The following is a 15,728-nucleotide window of genomic DNA, read 5'->3' as shown; positions in this document are numbered from 1 at the left end:
TCTTAGACCGCGAATGTTGCAGAAGTTAATGAAGAAAAAGTTGAGGGGGGTGTCAAGACACTTAGGGCCGTCGACAGAAAGGCAGTCCGACCTGGGGACATTCATGGTCCCCTTCCCAGATGGGGACTCCGAGGCTGGTGTAGGAGTCGCCATGATGATTTTAAAATTTTTTGAGTGAAGGGTGTGTGTGTTATTAGGTGCTTGTAGTTTTGTGTGGAGGAAGAGAGTTGTCTTTAGAGGGCAGGCTGTGACTGGCCCCTTGTGTTGTGAGACACAAAGGGAAACGTTCAGTGAGGTCACAGCTGGGTTCAATTATAAGTTCACAGCACCCCCTGAACAGTGCTTTAGACCTCACTGGGAATAATTATCGTTTCGGCAGGTGTCTACTGCCACTTGACGAGTTATCCCTCTCAGCAGGTGTGGAGTATGATACAAGGCAGTGTGACATTACCAAAACATGCTGGCAGTGTTGAGCAATGTCTTGTTTTTATGTTAGGAGGTATCTCAACACGGTGGAAACAAACAGTAGCATGCTATTACACAAACCTTCAGACAGACGGCGCAGTCTTCAAAAAACATAGTTATGGACATTATTTATCGTGCTGCTGATACAGGTCTTCATGTTAAAGCAGCTGCTTGTGACATGGGTGCTTCTAATGGGGCGATGTGGAGGAGTTCTGGTATGACATGTGGCAGGAATTGTAAGACTGGGAACAAAATACCTCATCCTGAAGCTTTCAAGAAGTGGCTGTACTTATTAGCTGATGTACCACGTGTGTTCAAGAACATAAAGTCAGTTGCTATTAGGGGAAACACTTTCGTACTTTCTACCAAAATAGAGGAGAAACTCCAGCTAAAACCCAGTACTGTTAATGTTGAACCGCTGATTGATCTAGCTAAGTTTCAGGAAAATTTAGACTTGAAAGTAGCACCCAAGGTAACCATGGCAACATTAGAACCAAATCAACTTAATAAGATGAAGGTATCATTTTCTACCTGAGTTTTGAGTTATGAAGTTAACTGTGGTCTGAAATATTTAGTTGATAAAGAAGGAAGGATGTCGTGTAGACAGGTGGGAATCCCTTTACCGGTAACTAAATACTTCTGAAAAAAAAAAGTATAAAGGAAGGTATATTTGTTATGACATCAAGTAACGTCACTTCCCTTTTCCAACATTGTTTCCTTAATATTTTCAGAAATGCGCCTCATTCATGTAAAAAAAAAAAAAAAACCGTTCTCCAGGAAGGAAACAATGTTATCATTTCAACTCCAAACCTTCCTTTTGTCAATACACACAAAAGTAACTTTACTTTCTGTGAATGTCCCGCACCTGTTATTGTATGTACTCTCCACCAGTGTGACGGGACCATGTGCCAGTAACAAGAGTGCCGCTCTAAAGCTTGGCCAGTGAAAAGGGAAATAGGAGGCGAAGGTGTGGAAGAGCCAAGATGCTGACTCACGCTCACGCAGTCATTCAGTTTATCGGAAGAATCGATTGATTGTTATATGCCGCTTTATAGAAAGAAACAATTATGGAATAAACACATTTTTATCCGTTAGGTCACGCCTCTCTCTCTCTCTCTCTCTCTCTCTCTCTCTCTCTCTCTCTCTCTCTCTCTCTCTCTCTCTCTCTCTCTCTCTCTCTCTCTCTCATAGTGATTTATCTTAGGATAGGACTGAGACCACTCACACGCCACACACCGAGACAGTGAGGTCACAACCTTTCGGCTCATAATCCGTACCTGCTATTATATCATAGCTGCTGATGAACAGAGGCTACACTGCACACTAAAAGGCTTGCCTATCTGACTCGCCGTGCCAGGGACTCGAATCCAGGCCTTAGTTGTGAGCCGAGCGTTCTAACTCAACTCTACGCGATTTATGGTGTGTGTGTGATTTCATTTAAGAAGTAAATCCACGACTGTCTTGTCAGAATTACTCCAAGTCGTCTAAAACTAACAATAGTATCTTCCACGAGAGCTAGAGAGAGAGAGAGAGAGAGAGAGAGAGAGAGAGAGAGAGAGAGAGAGAGAGAGAGGAAGTCGTGGGCGCGTGACGGGAAATAACCATTTGATGAGTTTCATTAAAGGGTTTTTTCCTCAAAGGCTCATCCATCAGTAACATCCCATCAAATTTCCCATGCCACTCATTGCCTGTCTGTTATTCGTCTATTAGTGCTTTGTGATGCGACTTCCGCCGCTTCAACACCTTGAGACGCATGACCTTGGTGAACAACAACAACAACGCGGCTTCTGTTACTCGACACTGGGGCTTCCAGTGTCTTGTCCAGCGTGACACATCGTGAAGTTCAAGGACAAGATGTCGAAATGCCTAGTTCACGCGCGTAAGAGTTACAAGGATGAAGATCAAGATTAAAGCATAGACATGTCCAAATGGTTATGGGAAGGAAGGCAGAGAAAAGATTAGCATGGTGAATCAGTGGTAGGTCGACTAGGAAGTGCAGCAAGGATGAAAGTGTGTAAAATAATGTGCTGTGCTGTGAGAAGTGTGGAAGAGTATGGCTGTCTCGAGGATTTTGTATGGTATGGATGTGATCACATGGAATGAGCGTGAATTAGGTAAATTAGAAGAAGGACAGAATAAAGTAGCAAGAATGGCACTGAATGCATAAATGTATTCATTGATAGAAGCTTTAAGAGGTGATATGAAATGGAGCATGTTAATTTCCGGGAAAGGCATATGAAAGCAACCCTGAGGTATAAAGCTAGACTGGAGCAAATGGAGGACGCAAAATTAGTGAGAAGGATGTATCTCCGGCCTGTGAGTAATAGCAGGTGGGAGAAGAAGTGCGTTAAGAAGGTATGTATAAAGGAGTGGTAAGATAGTTGGGTATTAGTACCTAACCATTTAAGGGGAGACAAAATTCTGTATAAATGGAAGATGATCGATATATAGAGGTAGAAAGCGTTTAGAGTGGGATATGAGAGTAGTGAAATGCGTGTATGGAAGAATGAAATAGAACGAAAGAGGATCCTGGAATGGAACAAGGAGAAAGAAACCTCAATGTTTAAAAAAGTGGTATGATGAAATCCTGGTTGGTGATCTCCGAGCTGGGACACAGTGTATGGATGTGAATGCAAGAAATTATAAATAGTCTGAGTCTGATTCTGACTGAGTTATGGCGTGATAGGAATGAAAGAATTGGGAAGACAGAAAGGGAATGGATGGAGCCGCTGCTGGGACTATGCATAGAGACGAATGAAATGATAAGTGGGGCAGTGAAGGAGTTCCTAAAGAGCATATGGTGTGCTAAATGTTAAAAATAGCTGTGTGGTGGATATTGTTTCGTCTCTCCCTACAGGAGTTGCCGTTCCAATGCCTGACTCAGGAACAATCCTGAGTTACTCGTACCATCAAGATCAAGACAAGATAAGAAACGCCCGTCACGAAGAAAAGGAAGAAGAAAGGACAAAGATCCAAGAAGCAGACAAGCGGAGGCGGTTTTGATAACCTTGACGTTAAAAGAGAAAATAAGAAAGGAATGATGAGAAGTGACTACTTTACTACACTATACAACACACACACACACACACACACACACACACACACACACACACACACACACACACACACACACACACACACATACACACACACACACACACACACACACACAGTGCCACGATAAGGAAAACACACAATAATGATTCAAAATAGCGACCAATGACGTGGACAGCTCGGCCTTATCGAGGCATTAAAAGAGCGCGGCGCGAAACTCTGTCCATCACTTCCCCAGTGACGCCCGAGGCAAGGAGAAGCGTTCAGTAACGCAGTGCACTCGTATCACTGGCCACAAGAGACAGCCCAGTGAACAATCCGTAGAACATGAAACTCCACGGGGATCTGGAGGTGGAGGTGGTGAGCGGCGAGAGATTGATGGATAAAGACTTATTCCTTCAGTGCATACTGAAGAAAGACCGGTCAGACGTGTGGGCGTCCGTCAGCCTCGGCTCGATTCCCATCCTCACCACGGGCATCAGGAAGGACGCCAACGACGCAGTGTGGGGAGAGCGCGTCACTATTCCCGTCTGTGATGCTGCAGACTACCTCGACATCACTGTTTGGGACAAGGATCCCACACGCATGCAGTTGGTGGGAACAGGCCGCATGCAGCTCGGCAGTCCTGACATGGAGTGGAAAAAAGAGAGTGCCGTCTACCTCGACAAAAAAGCGGGTATCGTCAACATGAAGGTCAGGTACACCCCGGCGGCACATGCACGCAAGAAAGGCATCGAAGTGCCCAGGGCATACTTCCCGATGCGACAGGGCGGCACCATGACCTTTTACCAAGACGCTCACTCCACGGAGCTCCCTGGCATCACCACCACTAAGGAGGGTGCCTTCGAAGCGATAGCTGATGCCATTAGTGGTGCCAAGAAGTTCATCTACATCTCTGCCTGGAGTTTGTGGACTGATACGGAGCTGAGGCGAGATGGGCAGAAACTTGGTGACCTGCTGAAGCTGAAGGCTAGTGAGGGCGTGCGAGTGTTACTCTTGATTTGGAATGAGAAGTTTTCGGCGATTCTTTGCAAAGACTTCGTCGGCACATTTGACGAGGAAACTGATGACTTCTTCAGCAACACATGCGTGTGCGTGGAGAAAGTGAGGAGAGAGATTGACTCGAACTTCATCCATGAGGAGATCCATGAGGCCATCTGGGCACACCACCAGAAAGTGGTAGTGGCGGATGACGGACAGGGGGACCTTGTGGCGTTCTTCGGAGGCTTAGATCTCACCAAGGGCCGCTGGGACACTCCGAACCACGAGCTCTTCACGACACTGAATAAGGAACACAGAGGAGACTTCCACAATGGGTTCATTGAATTGAAGGAAAGCAACGGACCTCGGGAGCCTTGGCATGACGTGCACGGGCGCCTCACGGGCCGCGCCGCCATCGACCTGCTCAGGAACTTCGAGGAGAGGTGGATGAGACAAGTGCCCGACAAGACGAACCTGCTCGTCCAAAACTTACAGGAAGACCTGCTAAGGGCGCAGGAGGGCAAGGAAGCCAATCACGGCACAGTGTGGCAAATGCAGGTGTGTGTGTGTGTGTGTGTGTGTGTGTGTGTGTGTGTGTTGTTATCTTGTGAAATTATCGTGGATGTGCTAGGAAAACACCCTGTTGGAAGCTGTTTCTGTGTTTAGTATCTCCTCGCTGCTGGTATCTAAGTCAGGTTGCCTCAGTCTTGTTCTACGCACCACTGCGTGTTACTTAACCTGGCGCTCGTTTTCCTACTGACACCACACTAGTCTGTAGCAACCTGAGACAACTGCAGAGAGCGAAAACTGCATTACAGACACAATAAGCATTTGAGGTATTTGAATACTCTTCTTTCAGTGATGTCTTTCAAAGTGTTACTCTAAACTTGTACTGTTCGATTTTATTAAGGCTGAGAAGCAGCCACAGGTGCCCATCAGTTTGAAAACATTAATCCTAAGTGTTTATCCACGTGATTCGGTGATGTAAACTCTACAGAACGGTTATTAGAAGCTAAATACTTGCAACTAAGCTTTTGGTGTTTTAACATTTATTTTTAAGCTCCTACTACATTATTTAGTTTGATTTTTTTTTCAATGAAACCTTATTTTTCAGCGATTTTCACAGGGACTTTTGTTTTATTTGGCAAATCCCAGACTTATTTTCATACTTACCATGCACTCCTAATTTCTCCTTCCAAACTTTTCTTGATACCTTTCATTTCTCATTCGTACCTCCAAACTTATCTCGATACTTGCATCTCACAACTCATTCCTACTCAGCCACCTTGCAGCACATCCTGGCAGCACACTAAGCTTATCTTACACCACGAGATCCTATTCAACCCCGCTGCGCCCTGCATGCCCCCTGTAATCTCGCATTCCCTCTGCAGGTGGTGCGCTCGATTGATAGAAATTCAGCTGAGTTTTGCAGCGAGCGTATAGGCGTGCTGGACCATACGAATGGGATGGTGGTGGATACAAGTTTGTACCGAGCCCTCGTGCGCCTCATCAGGAAGGCAGAGAACTTCATTTACATAGAGACTCAGGTAAAAGCTCCCCACGTGAAAAAAGAAGAAAACTCTTTTTACTTTCTGTCTTACTTTCTTCCTCTTGTTTTTTTTTTTCCTCTCCGCTCTCGTCGATTTAGGTAAGCGCTCCCGACATGAAAAAAAAGAATATTATATATATATATATATATATATATATATATATATATATATATATATATATATATATATATATATATATATATATATATATATATATATATATATATATATATAGCAAGTTTCTCCCCTATTTTCTAATTCTTTCTTTAATGTATTACGGTTATGTTTTCTCTCGAGTGATAGACGAATGGAATAGACTCAGTAGTAATCAGGTAATTAGCGCTGAGTCATAAGGGAGCTTTAAAAATAATTAACACATTTATGGATGCAGATGATATACGGAAATAGGGATGTATGTTTGAACCAGTAATTGCCACGTGTAGGACTGATGGCTTCTTGCAGCTTCCTTTACTTTCTTATGTTTCTATGTTCTTATTACTTCATCTCCCTCAGTACTTCGTCGGATCGGACATGGCGTGGAGTCAAGAACAAAACGCCGGCGCAAGAAACGTGGTGCCTCTGGAAATTGCACAACGCGTGGTAAGGATGATCGGTGGTGGTGATGGTGGTGGAGGAAGAAAGATAAAGGGAAAGGTCAGGGATGGGCGTGAGGGAAATGGAGGTTCCTGGTAAAAAGTAGGGAAGAAGGAGACTGAAAGGATGAGAAGAGATGAATGATCGACAAGGGAAAAACAAAGAATTATCCGATACGTAAAGGGTGGGAAAGGAAAGAAATGGAATAGATAGGTGTGAACGGAAGGAAAGGATGATGAAGAGGAGAAAAACGGAAGAAGGGAATATAAGACTACTTTTTTAAAGAAAGATAAGAAAATATAAAGGGTAGCGATAAAGAAATAAAAACTGGAAAGATAGGAGGAGAAGATGAAAGGGAAAAAAACAGAAGGAAGGAAAAAAAAAGACTAGAACAGACAAGACTAGAAAAGATGAAGTAAAAAAAAATAAAGAAAACTTAAATTGGGAGGATGGAAGACAAGAAAACAGATAAAAAGAATGACAAAACAATACAAAGAAAACCAAAAGAAAGAGAATAAAAAAAAAAAAACAGATGAATGCAACAAGAGACAAAAGATGACGAAGGGAAGAACATAAGGTGAGAAACGGATACAGTGAGTCAGAAGGGAAATAAACAAAAGGAACGTGGTGGAGGTTAGATTAGGGAGAAGGGAGGAGAGAAGGGGTGAGGGGTCAGGGAGGGTAAATTTGGCGCTGCAGAAGGAGGAAAGGGAGAGAAGACGAGATTAATAAAGTGAAATAAAAGATAACATTGGAAAAAAAAAAACGATAAAAACGTGCAAGGGTTTCAGGGGTCCCATGTCACAGATTTGAGGGGGTTGGAGAATGGCGGGAGAGAGAAAGAGTAAAAAACAAAATTAGTTGGTGGTTGCAAAAAAAAATAAACAAAAAAACAAAAAAACAAAAACAAAAACAAAAAACAAAAAACAAAGAAAAAGAAAGAAAAGAAAAAGAAAAAAGAGAGAAAAAAGGTAGACATTAAAAATAGTTGATGGCTGAAAAGTAAAAATAAAAACACTAAGAATTAGCTAGTGGTTGAAAAAATAAAATCTTTAAAGAAAAGTATGTCCAAGTATTACTGTCTCTTTACTGATCATTGTCCGTCTTGCTAATTACATTCTCTCTCTCTCTCTCTCTCTCTCTCTCTCTCTCTCTCTCTCTCTCTCTCTCTCTCTCTCTCTCTCTCTCTCTCTCTCTCTCTCTCTCTCACCTGCGTAAAGGTGGAGAAGATCCAGGCAGGGGAGGCATTCCGCGTGTACGTGGTGGTCCCCATGATCCCCGAGGCGGGCGTGAAGGACCCCATCACCGTTTCATTGATCAAGACGCTCCTGCACTATCAGTTTCTAACCATACAGGTGAGGGACTGTGGTGGTGGTAGTGGTGGTGGTGCTGGAAGTAGTGAGTGATACTACTACTACTACCATTGCTGCTACTACTACTACTACTACTACTACTATTGTTATATTACTACTTTTACTATTGCTGTTGCTGCCGCTGCTGCTATTAAAACAACAACAACAACAACAACAACAACAACAACAACTACTACTACTACTACTACTACTACTACTACTACTACTACTACTACTATTACTACTACTACTACTACTACTACTACTACTACTATTACTACTACTACCACTACTGCTACTACTACTACTACTGCTGCTGCTGCTGCTGCTGCTGTTGTTGCTGCTGCTGTTACTACTACTACTACTGCTACTATTACTGCAATTTGTACTACTACTATCTTTAAACCACTTCTGCTAAAATTATTGCTACTTTATTACTATTATTACCACTGCTGCTGCTGCTGCTGCTGCTGTTACTACTACTACTACTACTACTACTACTACTACTACTACTACTACTACTACTACTACTACTACTGCTACTACAACTACTACTTCTACTACTACTACCACTATTACTACTACTACTACTAATAATAATAATAATACTACTACCACAACTACTATACTGCTACTACTACTACCACAACTACTATACTACTACTACTACTACTACTAAACCTAAGTTCCCTCAAAACTACAAAAATCCAGTCAAAAAATACAAAACAAAACCAGATCTGCTTATGTCGCTTTGATGATAATGTCAATAACTTTAACAGTGATGGAAAGTAACGGTAATTAATAATTCTCGCCCACAGATGATGTACAAGAGGATAGGTGAAGCCCTGCGTGAGGCGGGGTCAGACCTGCATCCTACTGACTACTTGGTGTTTCTTTGTCTGGGCAAGGTCAGTATACACGTGCGCGCACACACACACACACACACACACACACACACACACACACACACTCACACACCTAAAAACAACGAAATTGACAACTAGTATCCTTAATATGTATAGTACGTATCAATATCATCCCCTCCTACTGTACATATTATTTTCCTTTTTCTTACTCCTCCACCTCCCTCCCAACTTTTTTTTTTCTAAATCAATCAATGAAACAATCAGTCCTCCTCCACCTTCTCCTTATTCATAAGAACATCATAAGAACATGTAAAGGAAGCTGCAAGAAGCCATCAGGCATATATGTGGCAGTCCCTGAACGAAACATCTTGTAGCTATTTCCACTATCATGCTCATCTATTCCTCCAGATGTGTATGTATCCAGTTCTTCCACACGTAGTTCACTAGTAGTAGTAAACAGATAAACAGATACCCTCGTTTCAGATCGATAGGTTTTCTGGTATATATTCCCTCTTGAAATGGAGAAATGTAATAACAATACTTAGATTTTTTTTTATTTATTTATTTTTTCTTTTCTTTTTTTTTTTTTTTTTTCTTTTTACGGGAGTTTCTTGCAGTGTGCTACAGCTTGGGGTTTATGACTTCTCTATTAATGTTCATACTCAAACCCTTTATCATTTGCCACTACAGAAGGAGTCCCAGGAGAGGGTGCGTGAGGCCCTGGGTGGACAGAAGCTGCGGAAGGGGAGCGAGGAGTGGGAGTGGCGGCAGAAATCTCGTTTCCTCATCTACGTGCACTCCAAGATGGCAATTGCTGACGATACCCACATCATCCTCGGCTCGGCAAACTTTCACGAACGCTCACTAAATGGAACCAGAGACACTGAGGTGGCCGTGTCCGCCCGCCAGGTATGTGTATGTGTGTGTGTAATGGTGCTTTATCTTATTTTTTTTTTTTAACCATGGATCTTTTATTTCTTTTTGCATATTAGCGCTCTCTCTCTCTCTCTCTCTCTCTCTCTCTCTCTCTCTCTCTCTCTCTCTCTCTCTCTCTCTCTCTCTCTCTCTCTCTCTCATATTTTCACGCTCGTCGTTCCTTTAGCTCACCAAACCCACAATCAAAAGTAGCATATGTAATTTTGTTGTCTGTAGGTTCTTAATACAAGTCCATGCGTATAGGCCGGAAATATATTGAAGGAGAGCTGGAGGAAGCATAAGAGACACCAAAAAAGCAAGGCTATTTTTTTTTATAGTGTAATAAGAGATCGGCTACTGATGTCTCTGGGCGCGGTTGCCAGCTAGTACTATGTGACAATGCAAAATGGATGGGTGCCGCCTTACAATAACAATGATGATACATGAGTGAGAAATACATAGTACATATGGGTACATAAATAAAGGAAAATTGGCTGTGTTCACAGCATATACGTAAGTCATTTTAAGGACCATATTCTGAAATACTTCTGCCCGCACCTTCATTACTTTCGAAAGGATCTAGAAATTACACGAGTTTCCTAGAGTGTTTTTACGGTTGCGACGACTGATTAACAAAACACTTACATTATTAGCATGAGAAACATTCTTGAGCACCTGGCTAAACATTTCTTGCGGCCTTAGAAGTCAGCAAATGAAAGCAACACTGAAGATTTCATCAACACTACTCCGCTGACCACTGGACAGCGTGATCTGGGGCGCCGCTCTATTCCCTGTTTTCCTCACAAGCGGACACGTCACACTTGCTAGGCGCCTGTTTGCCTCGGCGATATTTATTTCTAGTTCTCATGAATCCTGTCAGGATTTTGATAGGAAGGAAAAAGGGAAAATAATCGAAGAGAAAGAGGAGGGGAGGAGGAGGAGGAGGAGGAGGGGAAGGTAAAGAAAAATACATATGGTGTTGTTTCCATGGCATCAATAACCATAATTATTCTGACTTTCGCGCTTTTATCTCTACTACTTTCAAATGGTTCACTTTGAAGTTACACGGGTTTTAAGGGTGTTTTTACGGTAGTGACAGATTGACAAGATTTTTATATTATTTAAAGGAGAAAGTCTTTAGAGCCTGGCTAGTCATCTCTGTGGCCTTTGAAAACCGTCGCGGTGAGAGAGTAAAACGTTTCTGAATATGGGCCTTGCAAGACATAACGATCACTTCATCTATATGTCTATCTATCTATCTATCTATAACCATCACCTCTTGTCTTCCTCCAGATTGTGCTCAACAAGAACAACAGTGAGGGCGTGGCGGTGAGTGACGGTGAGGTGGCCATGTTCCGCAAGCGCCTCTGGGCCGAGCATACCTGCGGCCTCTCCGAAACGGAGGAACCCCTGCAGAACCCTTCCTCACTCAGAGCCATCAGGAGAATTAAAGACCTCGGGGATGAATCCTGGAAGTGCTTCCTCCATGGCAAACCCAACGAGGAGTCCAAGAATCGCTTTCTGACGTGAGTGCAGAGATTTGTCTGGGTTACGATGCTGAAAGTAGAAAAGGAAAGCACTCTTGTGAAATAAACTGCTTTCATTTGTATTAGTTATTTGTTTTGAGCCAACAGCTGCATGGCACGAAGGCTGTGATGGTTATATAATTATGTAACGTACTGTACTTGTGGGAGAAGTGTTGGTGTGTTGTTGTTAGTGGTGGTAGAAGTGGTGGCAGTGGCGGTGACGGTAATGAAGCCACACGTGGTTAGGTTGGTACACACTTGCCAGGGTAATAATGAGTTTGGGTGCAAATATTAATAAAGAGAAGTCATAAACTCCAAACCACACCACAAGGAATTCCCGTGAAAAAAAAAAAAAAAAAAGAATCTAAGTATTGTTGTTACATTTCTCCCCATTTCAAAATTACTGTCAGCTGCATATTTTCACTGTTTATTTACATCCCTCCTCTTCCTTTCCCCCCGCCACAGGTACCCGCTGCAGGTGACTAAGGAAGGAAAGGTGCAGCCCAAGAGCGAGATGCCTACCATCCCTGATTTTGACATTCCTGTAGAGGGCAGCAAATGGATCCTACCCATAAAGCCGGTGCTCTAAGCCGAGGTTCTTCCGGCTGGCCTTGTGGCTCGGCAGTTGCGAGGACTTTTTTCCTAAGCTTAGTTTGAGAACTCATTGCTTACAACATTATCAGTAGAGCTGTTGAAGAATCAAATAAGTGCATGACAACAGTGTAAAATACTTTGTTGTACAGAGGACTCCATACTTGATGAAGTAGGCTTCCTTCCCTTATTTTAAGCTAAAGCGACATTTTAGTAGGAAATATCATTGACCAGAAGGTCGTGACGTGTCAATTAAGCCACACCTCTCTCAGCTCCACTCTATATCCACCTCCCCATCTCCACTCCCTCCTTGTTTCTACATTTCTCAAAGACCCCCTTCCTATTTCCTCTATCTAAGACCCCACCTCTCTCTCTCTCTCTCTCTCTCTCTCTCTCTCTCTCTCTCTCTCTCTCTCTCTCTCTCTCTCTCTCTCTCTCTCTCATGGCTTAGTCATAATGTGCATTAACAATGATTATTGTTATGACATGTGTTATGTTGTGTTACGCAGATTTTCTATAAAATAAGATGTTATTTTTATTGTACTATACATACATACATACATACATACATACATACATACATACATAAATACATACATTTATTTTAAAAATTTGAAAATTTTACCAACTGTGGACAGATACATAATATAAAGGTACACATAGCTTCGGAAGTAGTTTTCATTTTTTTTATAAATTATTATTTATTTATTTATTTATTTATTTATTTATTTATTTATTGCATGGCAGTAAGAGAAGTACATGAAGGTGAGGAGATTAATAATGAAGGAAAGGCTGAGAATCCCTCATCTTTGTCATTGTTACCGCCAACAGTGATGCTGGCGGTTATGTAAGTGTTATGGAAGTGATGGAAGAACAAACAAATGTATGCTAAATAACATGTTCTGTGTTATGAGAGTTGGTGTGAACTAGTGTAATAAGTTAGTAGTGTCTTAAGTTCCGGTGCTATGAAGGTTAAGTAAATGAGGGGAGTGTAATCGTCAGCTGTGCCGCCTCACAAGATCCTGTGAGGCTGGCGGTGAGAGACTAAAATGAGGCATGTAAAACACTAAGGAAACTAAGTTAATTAGAATAGAGATTAAGGAAACTGAATTCATTATAGTAGTTAATTGCAGTAGTGAAGTTGTGTGAGAAGGACTAGCTGTGGAGAGCTTAACTGTAGTGAGGGTCGTGATTACGTAGTAAAGTTGATGACATGGCGCGTAGGGTAGATAAGACACATGGGTCACCTAGGAACTATTGCTGACCTAAGGGTAAGATGGGCAGACGCAAGGCGCCGATGACCAGCATGGACGAATCGACGAAGCCCGGAGGGGCAGATTCCTTTGCACCGCCACCAAGTTAGGGTGTGACTACTTCAGGAAAGATCGCACCACTACAATACAGACGCAGGTGTTGCTTGGTGACAGGCCTCCTTAAGACCCCAAACACCTGAGCTCCACATCTGTATTACGAGGAGTTGATTGCCCTAATTAGCATAATCCATGATTAGTGATGCATTATGTTGATACAGTATGTAATGGTTTTGATAGAGTATGTAATGGTTAGTAGTGCTATGCACGTCTTACGTTTATTATGTATGTCTTCAGATTTGACCGAATGCAATAAACGATTCGCGTCACCGTGTGGGTCTGTAAATACAACCGTTTCTTTTCTCCGGTTTCTTTAGCTGTTTGTCTCTCCCTGTGCACCATCCCTCGTCCCTGTCATTATCCTGCTTCCTGCAAATACTACCCCAAATACCCAGAGTTCATCTTCCACCTTCTCCTCAGCAGCTCCAGGCTATCACGTCCATAAAACCCTAATATTTTATTTTTTATTTTTTCCTGCAACAGATTCTCCTTTTAATATTCTTACATACTGCATACTTAAAATGTTCCAATTCTCTTTTACCTCTCATTATTTCCTTGTATAGAATTGTGTTCCTTATTAGCAGCGTGCACAGCCTGTAAATCTGCGTCTTATTCTCGGTAAATAATAATTGAGCCTCATATGGACAGAGATATGACCTGTCTTCACTCTCACCCCCCCTCCCCTCTTTTCTTATCAATCGCTTAATGACAGTTGATAATGACAGGTTTGGGTCCCATCTATAACCATTTGTTTGTAAAATATATCAAACTTAAACTGGGTTTCCAGCTTATGTAATAGGCTATCCACCACCCTGAGTCATTTGCTGAGAATTCTGACAGCGCCCCTTCAACAGGCTGTCGTCCTAGTGTATGTGTTTATTTATTTATTTTTATTGGGTTTAATACAGCACCCATGGTAAGCTTCAGGTGTGTCAAGAGGGTTGCTGAAAATAGACCACAGCCATTTTCAAAGGCCATAAAGATGGTTGGTGCAGTTCACAGGTGTTTATTGCCACACCAATGTAGTAATATTGTTAATCTGTCCGTACAACTATAAAAACACCCTTAAAAACCTATGTAACTTTAACTAGAGCCTTTTGTGGGCTGTGTGCTTCAGAATACAGTGTGCAGTCTGCAGTCAGGTGAGACAACAAACCATATTTACCTCTTTCCTTTCACGTTGACAATGCAAGGCTGAGGTTACCGTATCGTGCACCGTTGGTTGACTTCGTACCTGCGAGAAGATTATTGTACGTACTTACTGACTTTTATAATGTAGGTGTGTTATATAATAGTATGTGGCCAGTGTAATGGTTGTTTGTTTGGCTCCTGTTTAATTATAAAATGATGGACTAAATGTATTCCTTCTCTTCCTTCTTCCCCTTCCTCTTCCCCTTCTTCTTCCTCCTCCTCCTCACCCTTTTCTCTATTTAATTACATTGTTGGTTCTTATTTGATTATAAAGTGATGATTGCATTATTTTTCCTCCTCCTCCTTCTCCTTCTCCTTCACCTCGTTAACTTCTCCTCCTCCTCCTCCTTTCCTCGCTGCTTCATTACGTCTCTCGGTTGAGTAATAATGATATAATAAGAAAAGCTGTAATCTTTTCTCATTTCTTCTTTCCTTTCTCTATATTTATTTGTCCTTCATTTCATCCTATCACTCGTGTCAGATTTGGCTCAGCAGAAGCAAAGGTACGTACTAACTCTAAATATGTCGCTAGCTAAATATGCCGCTCACATATAAGTTTAAATATACCGCTAGTTGGGTGTAAGATTCGATGTTGATAAGGAAGAGTTATAAAAATAAACTGCTATCTTATATAAATAAAGTATCAATAATCAGAAAGAAAATACTGGATTAACTAATGAAATAATTAAAAGTTACTATATGTAGTCAATCATGTGAACATGTAAGTGTATTTCAAAGATATTATTTATCACGGAATAATTATTCGAACATGTTTACACCGCGCCAGCCTCTTTCCTGATCCTGTTTAAATTTACAGGATGTGTTATCTTCTCTTCCTGCACCTGCTATTGATTCTGTAAGATTTTCTTTATCATACATAATTATTCAGAGTATGTAGGACGTATTCAAGGTGATATTGTGATGGTTTTACTGCATGTAGTAACAACTAGAGGAACAAATTTGCCCAGAACTTTCATGTGTACCCTGTGCCGTTATCCTCACGTTATACCCCCGTCAGACATCCGTCCAACACGTTGGTCAAACATGTTTACCCCTTTCACACGTTCAAACATTCTCTCAAACGTCGTGTTGTCAAGCGTGTTGGCCAACATGTTTGACCGTGTAAAACCCCCATAAGATCTAGCCCCTTTTCTGTTCCCTCCTGGTGTCTAAAATATATCAATTAGCGCTGGCAAGGAGATACATGTGGGGGCAGGGCAGAAAAGACCAGGCACACACACACACACACACACACACACACCTCGGCGTTCCG

The 15,728-nt window shown here is 42.0% G+C and overlaps 1 protein-coding gene across 1 annotated transcript; it reads left to right on the top strand.

The window, feature by feature from the left end:
• Positions 1 to 3,349: 3,349 nt before the first annotated feature.
• LOC135104027 (uncharacterized) lies at positions 3,350 to 14,567 on the top strand. The gene is made up of 8 exons (XM_064010891.1): positions 3,350 to 5,058; positions 5,892 to 6,047; positions 6,564 to 6,650; positions 7,865 to 7,999; positions 8,815 to 8,904; positions 9,553 to 9,771; positions 11,071 to 11,303; positions 11,769 to 14,567. The coding sequence occupies exons 1-8, from the start codon at positions 3,847 to 3,849 to the stop codon at positions 11,890 to 11,892; spliced, it is 2,256 nt and encodes a 751-aa protein (XP_063866961.1). The 5' UTR covers positions 3,350 to 3,846; the 3' UTR covers positions 11,893 to 14,567.
• Positions 14,568 to 15,728: the final 1,161 nt, after the last annotated feature.

The sequence above is a fragment of the Scylla paramamosain genome, chromosome 10 (assembly GCF_035594125.1).
Source record: "Scylla paramamosain isolate STU-SP2022 chromosome 10, ASM3559412v1, whole genome shotgun sequence".
NCBI lineage: Eukaryota > Metazoa > Arthropoda > Malacostraca > Decapoda > Portunidae > Scylla > Scylla paramamosain.
Note: the sequence above shows the minus strand (reverse complement) of the source record. Positions and strands in the feature narration are given on the sequence as shown.

What these genes read in the sequence shown, in the direction of transcription:
- LOC135104027 (XM_064010891.1), top strand. Translation starts at nt 3,847, where the DNA reads ATGAAACTCCACGGGGATCTGGAGGTGGAGGTGGTGAGCGGCGAGAGA. An exon ending in TGGAAATTGCACAACGCGTG is followed by an intron (nt 6,651 to 7,864) that starts GTAAGGATGATC and finishes ACCTGCGTAAAG; the next exon opens with GTGGAGAAGATCCAGGCAGG. An exon ending in TCCAAGAATCGCTTTCTGAC is followed by an intron (nt 11,304 to 11,768) that starts GTGAGTGCAGAG and finishes CCCCCGCCACAG; the next exon opens with GTACCCGCTGCAGGTGACTA.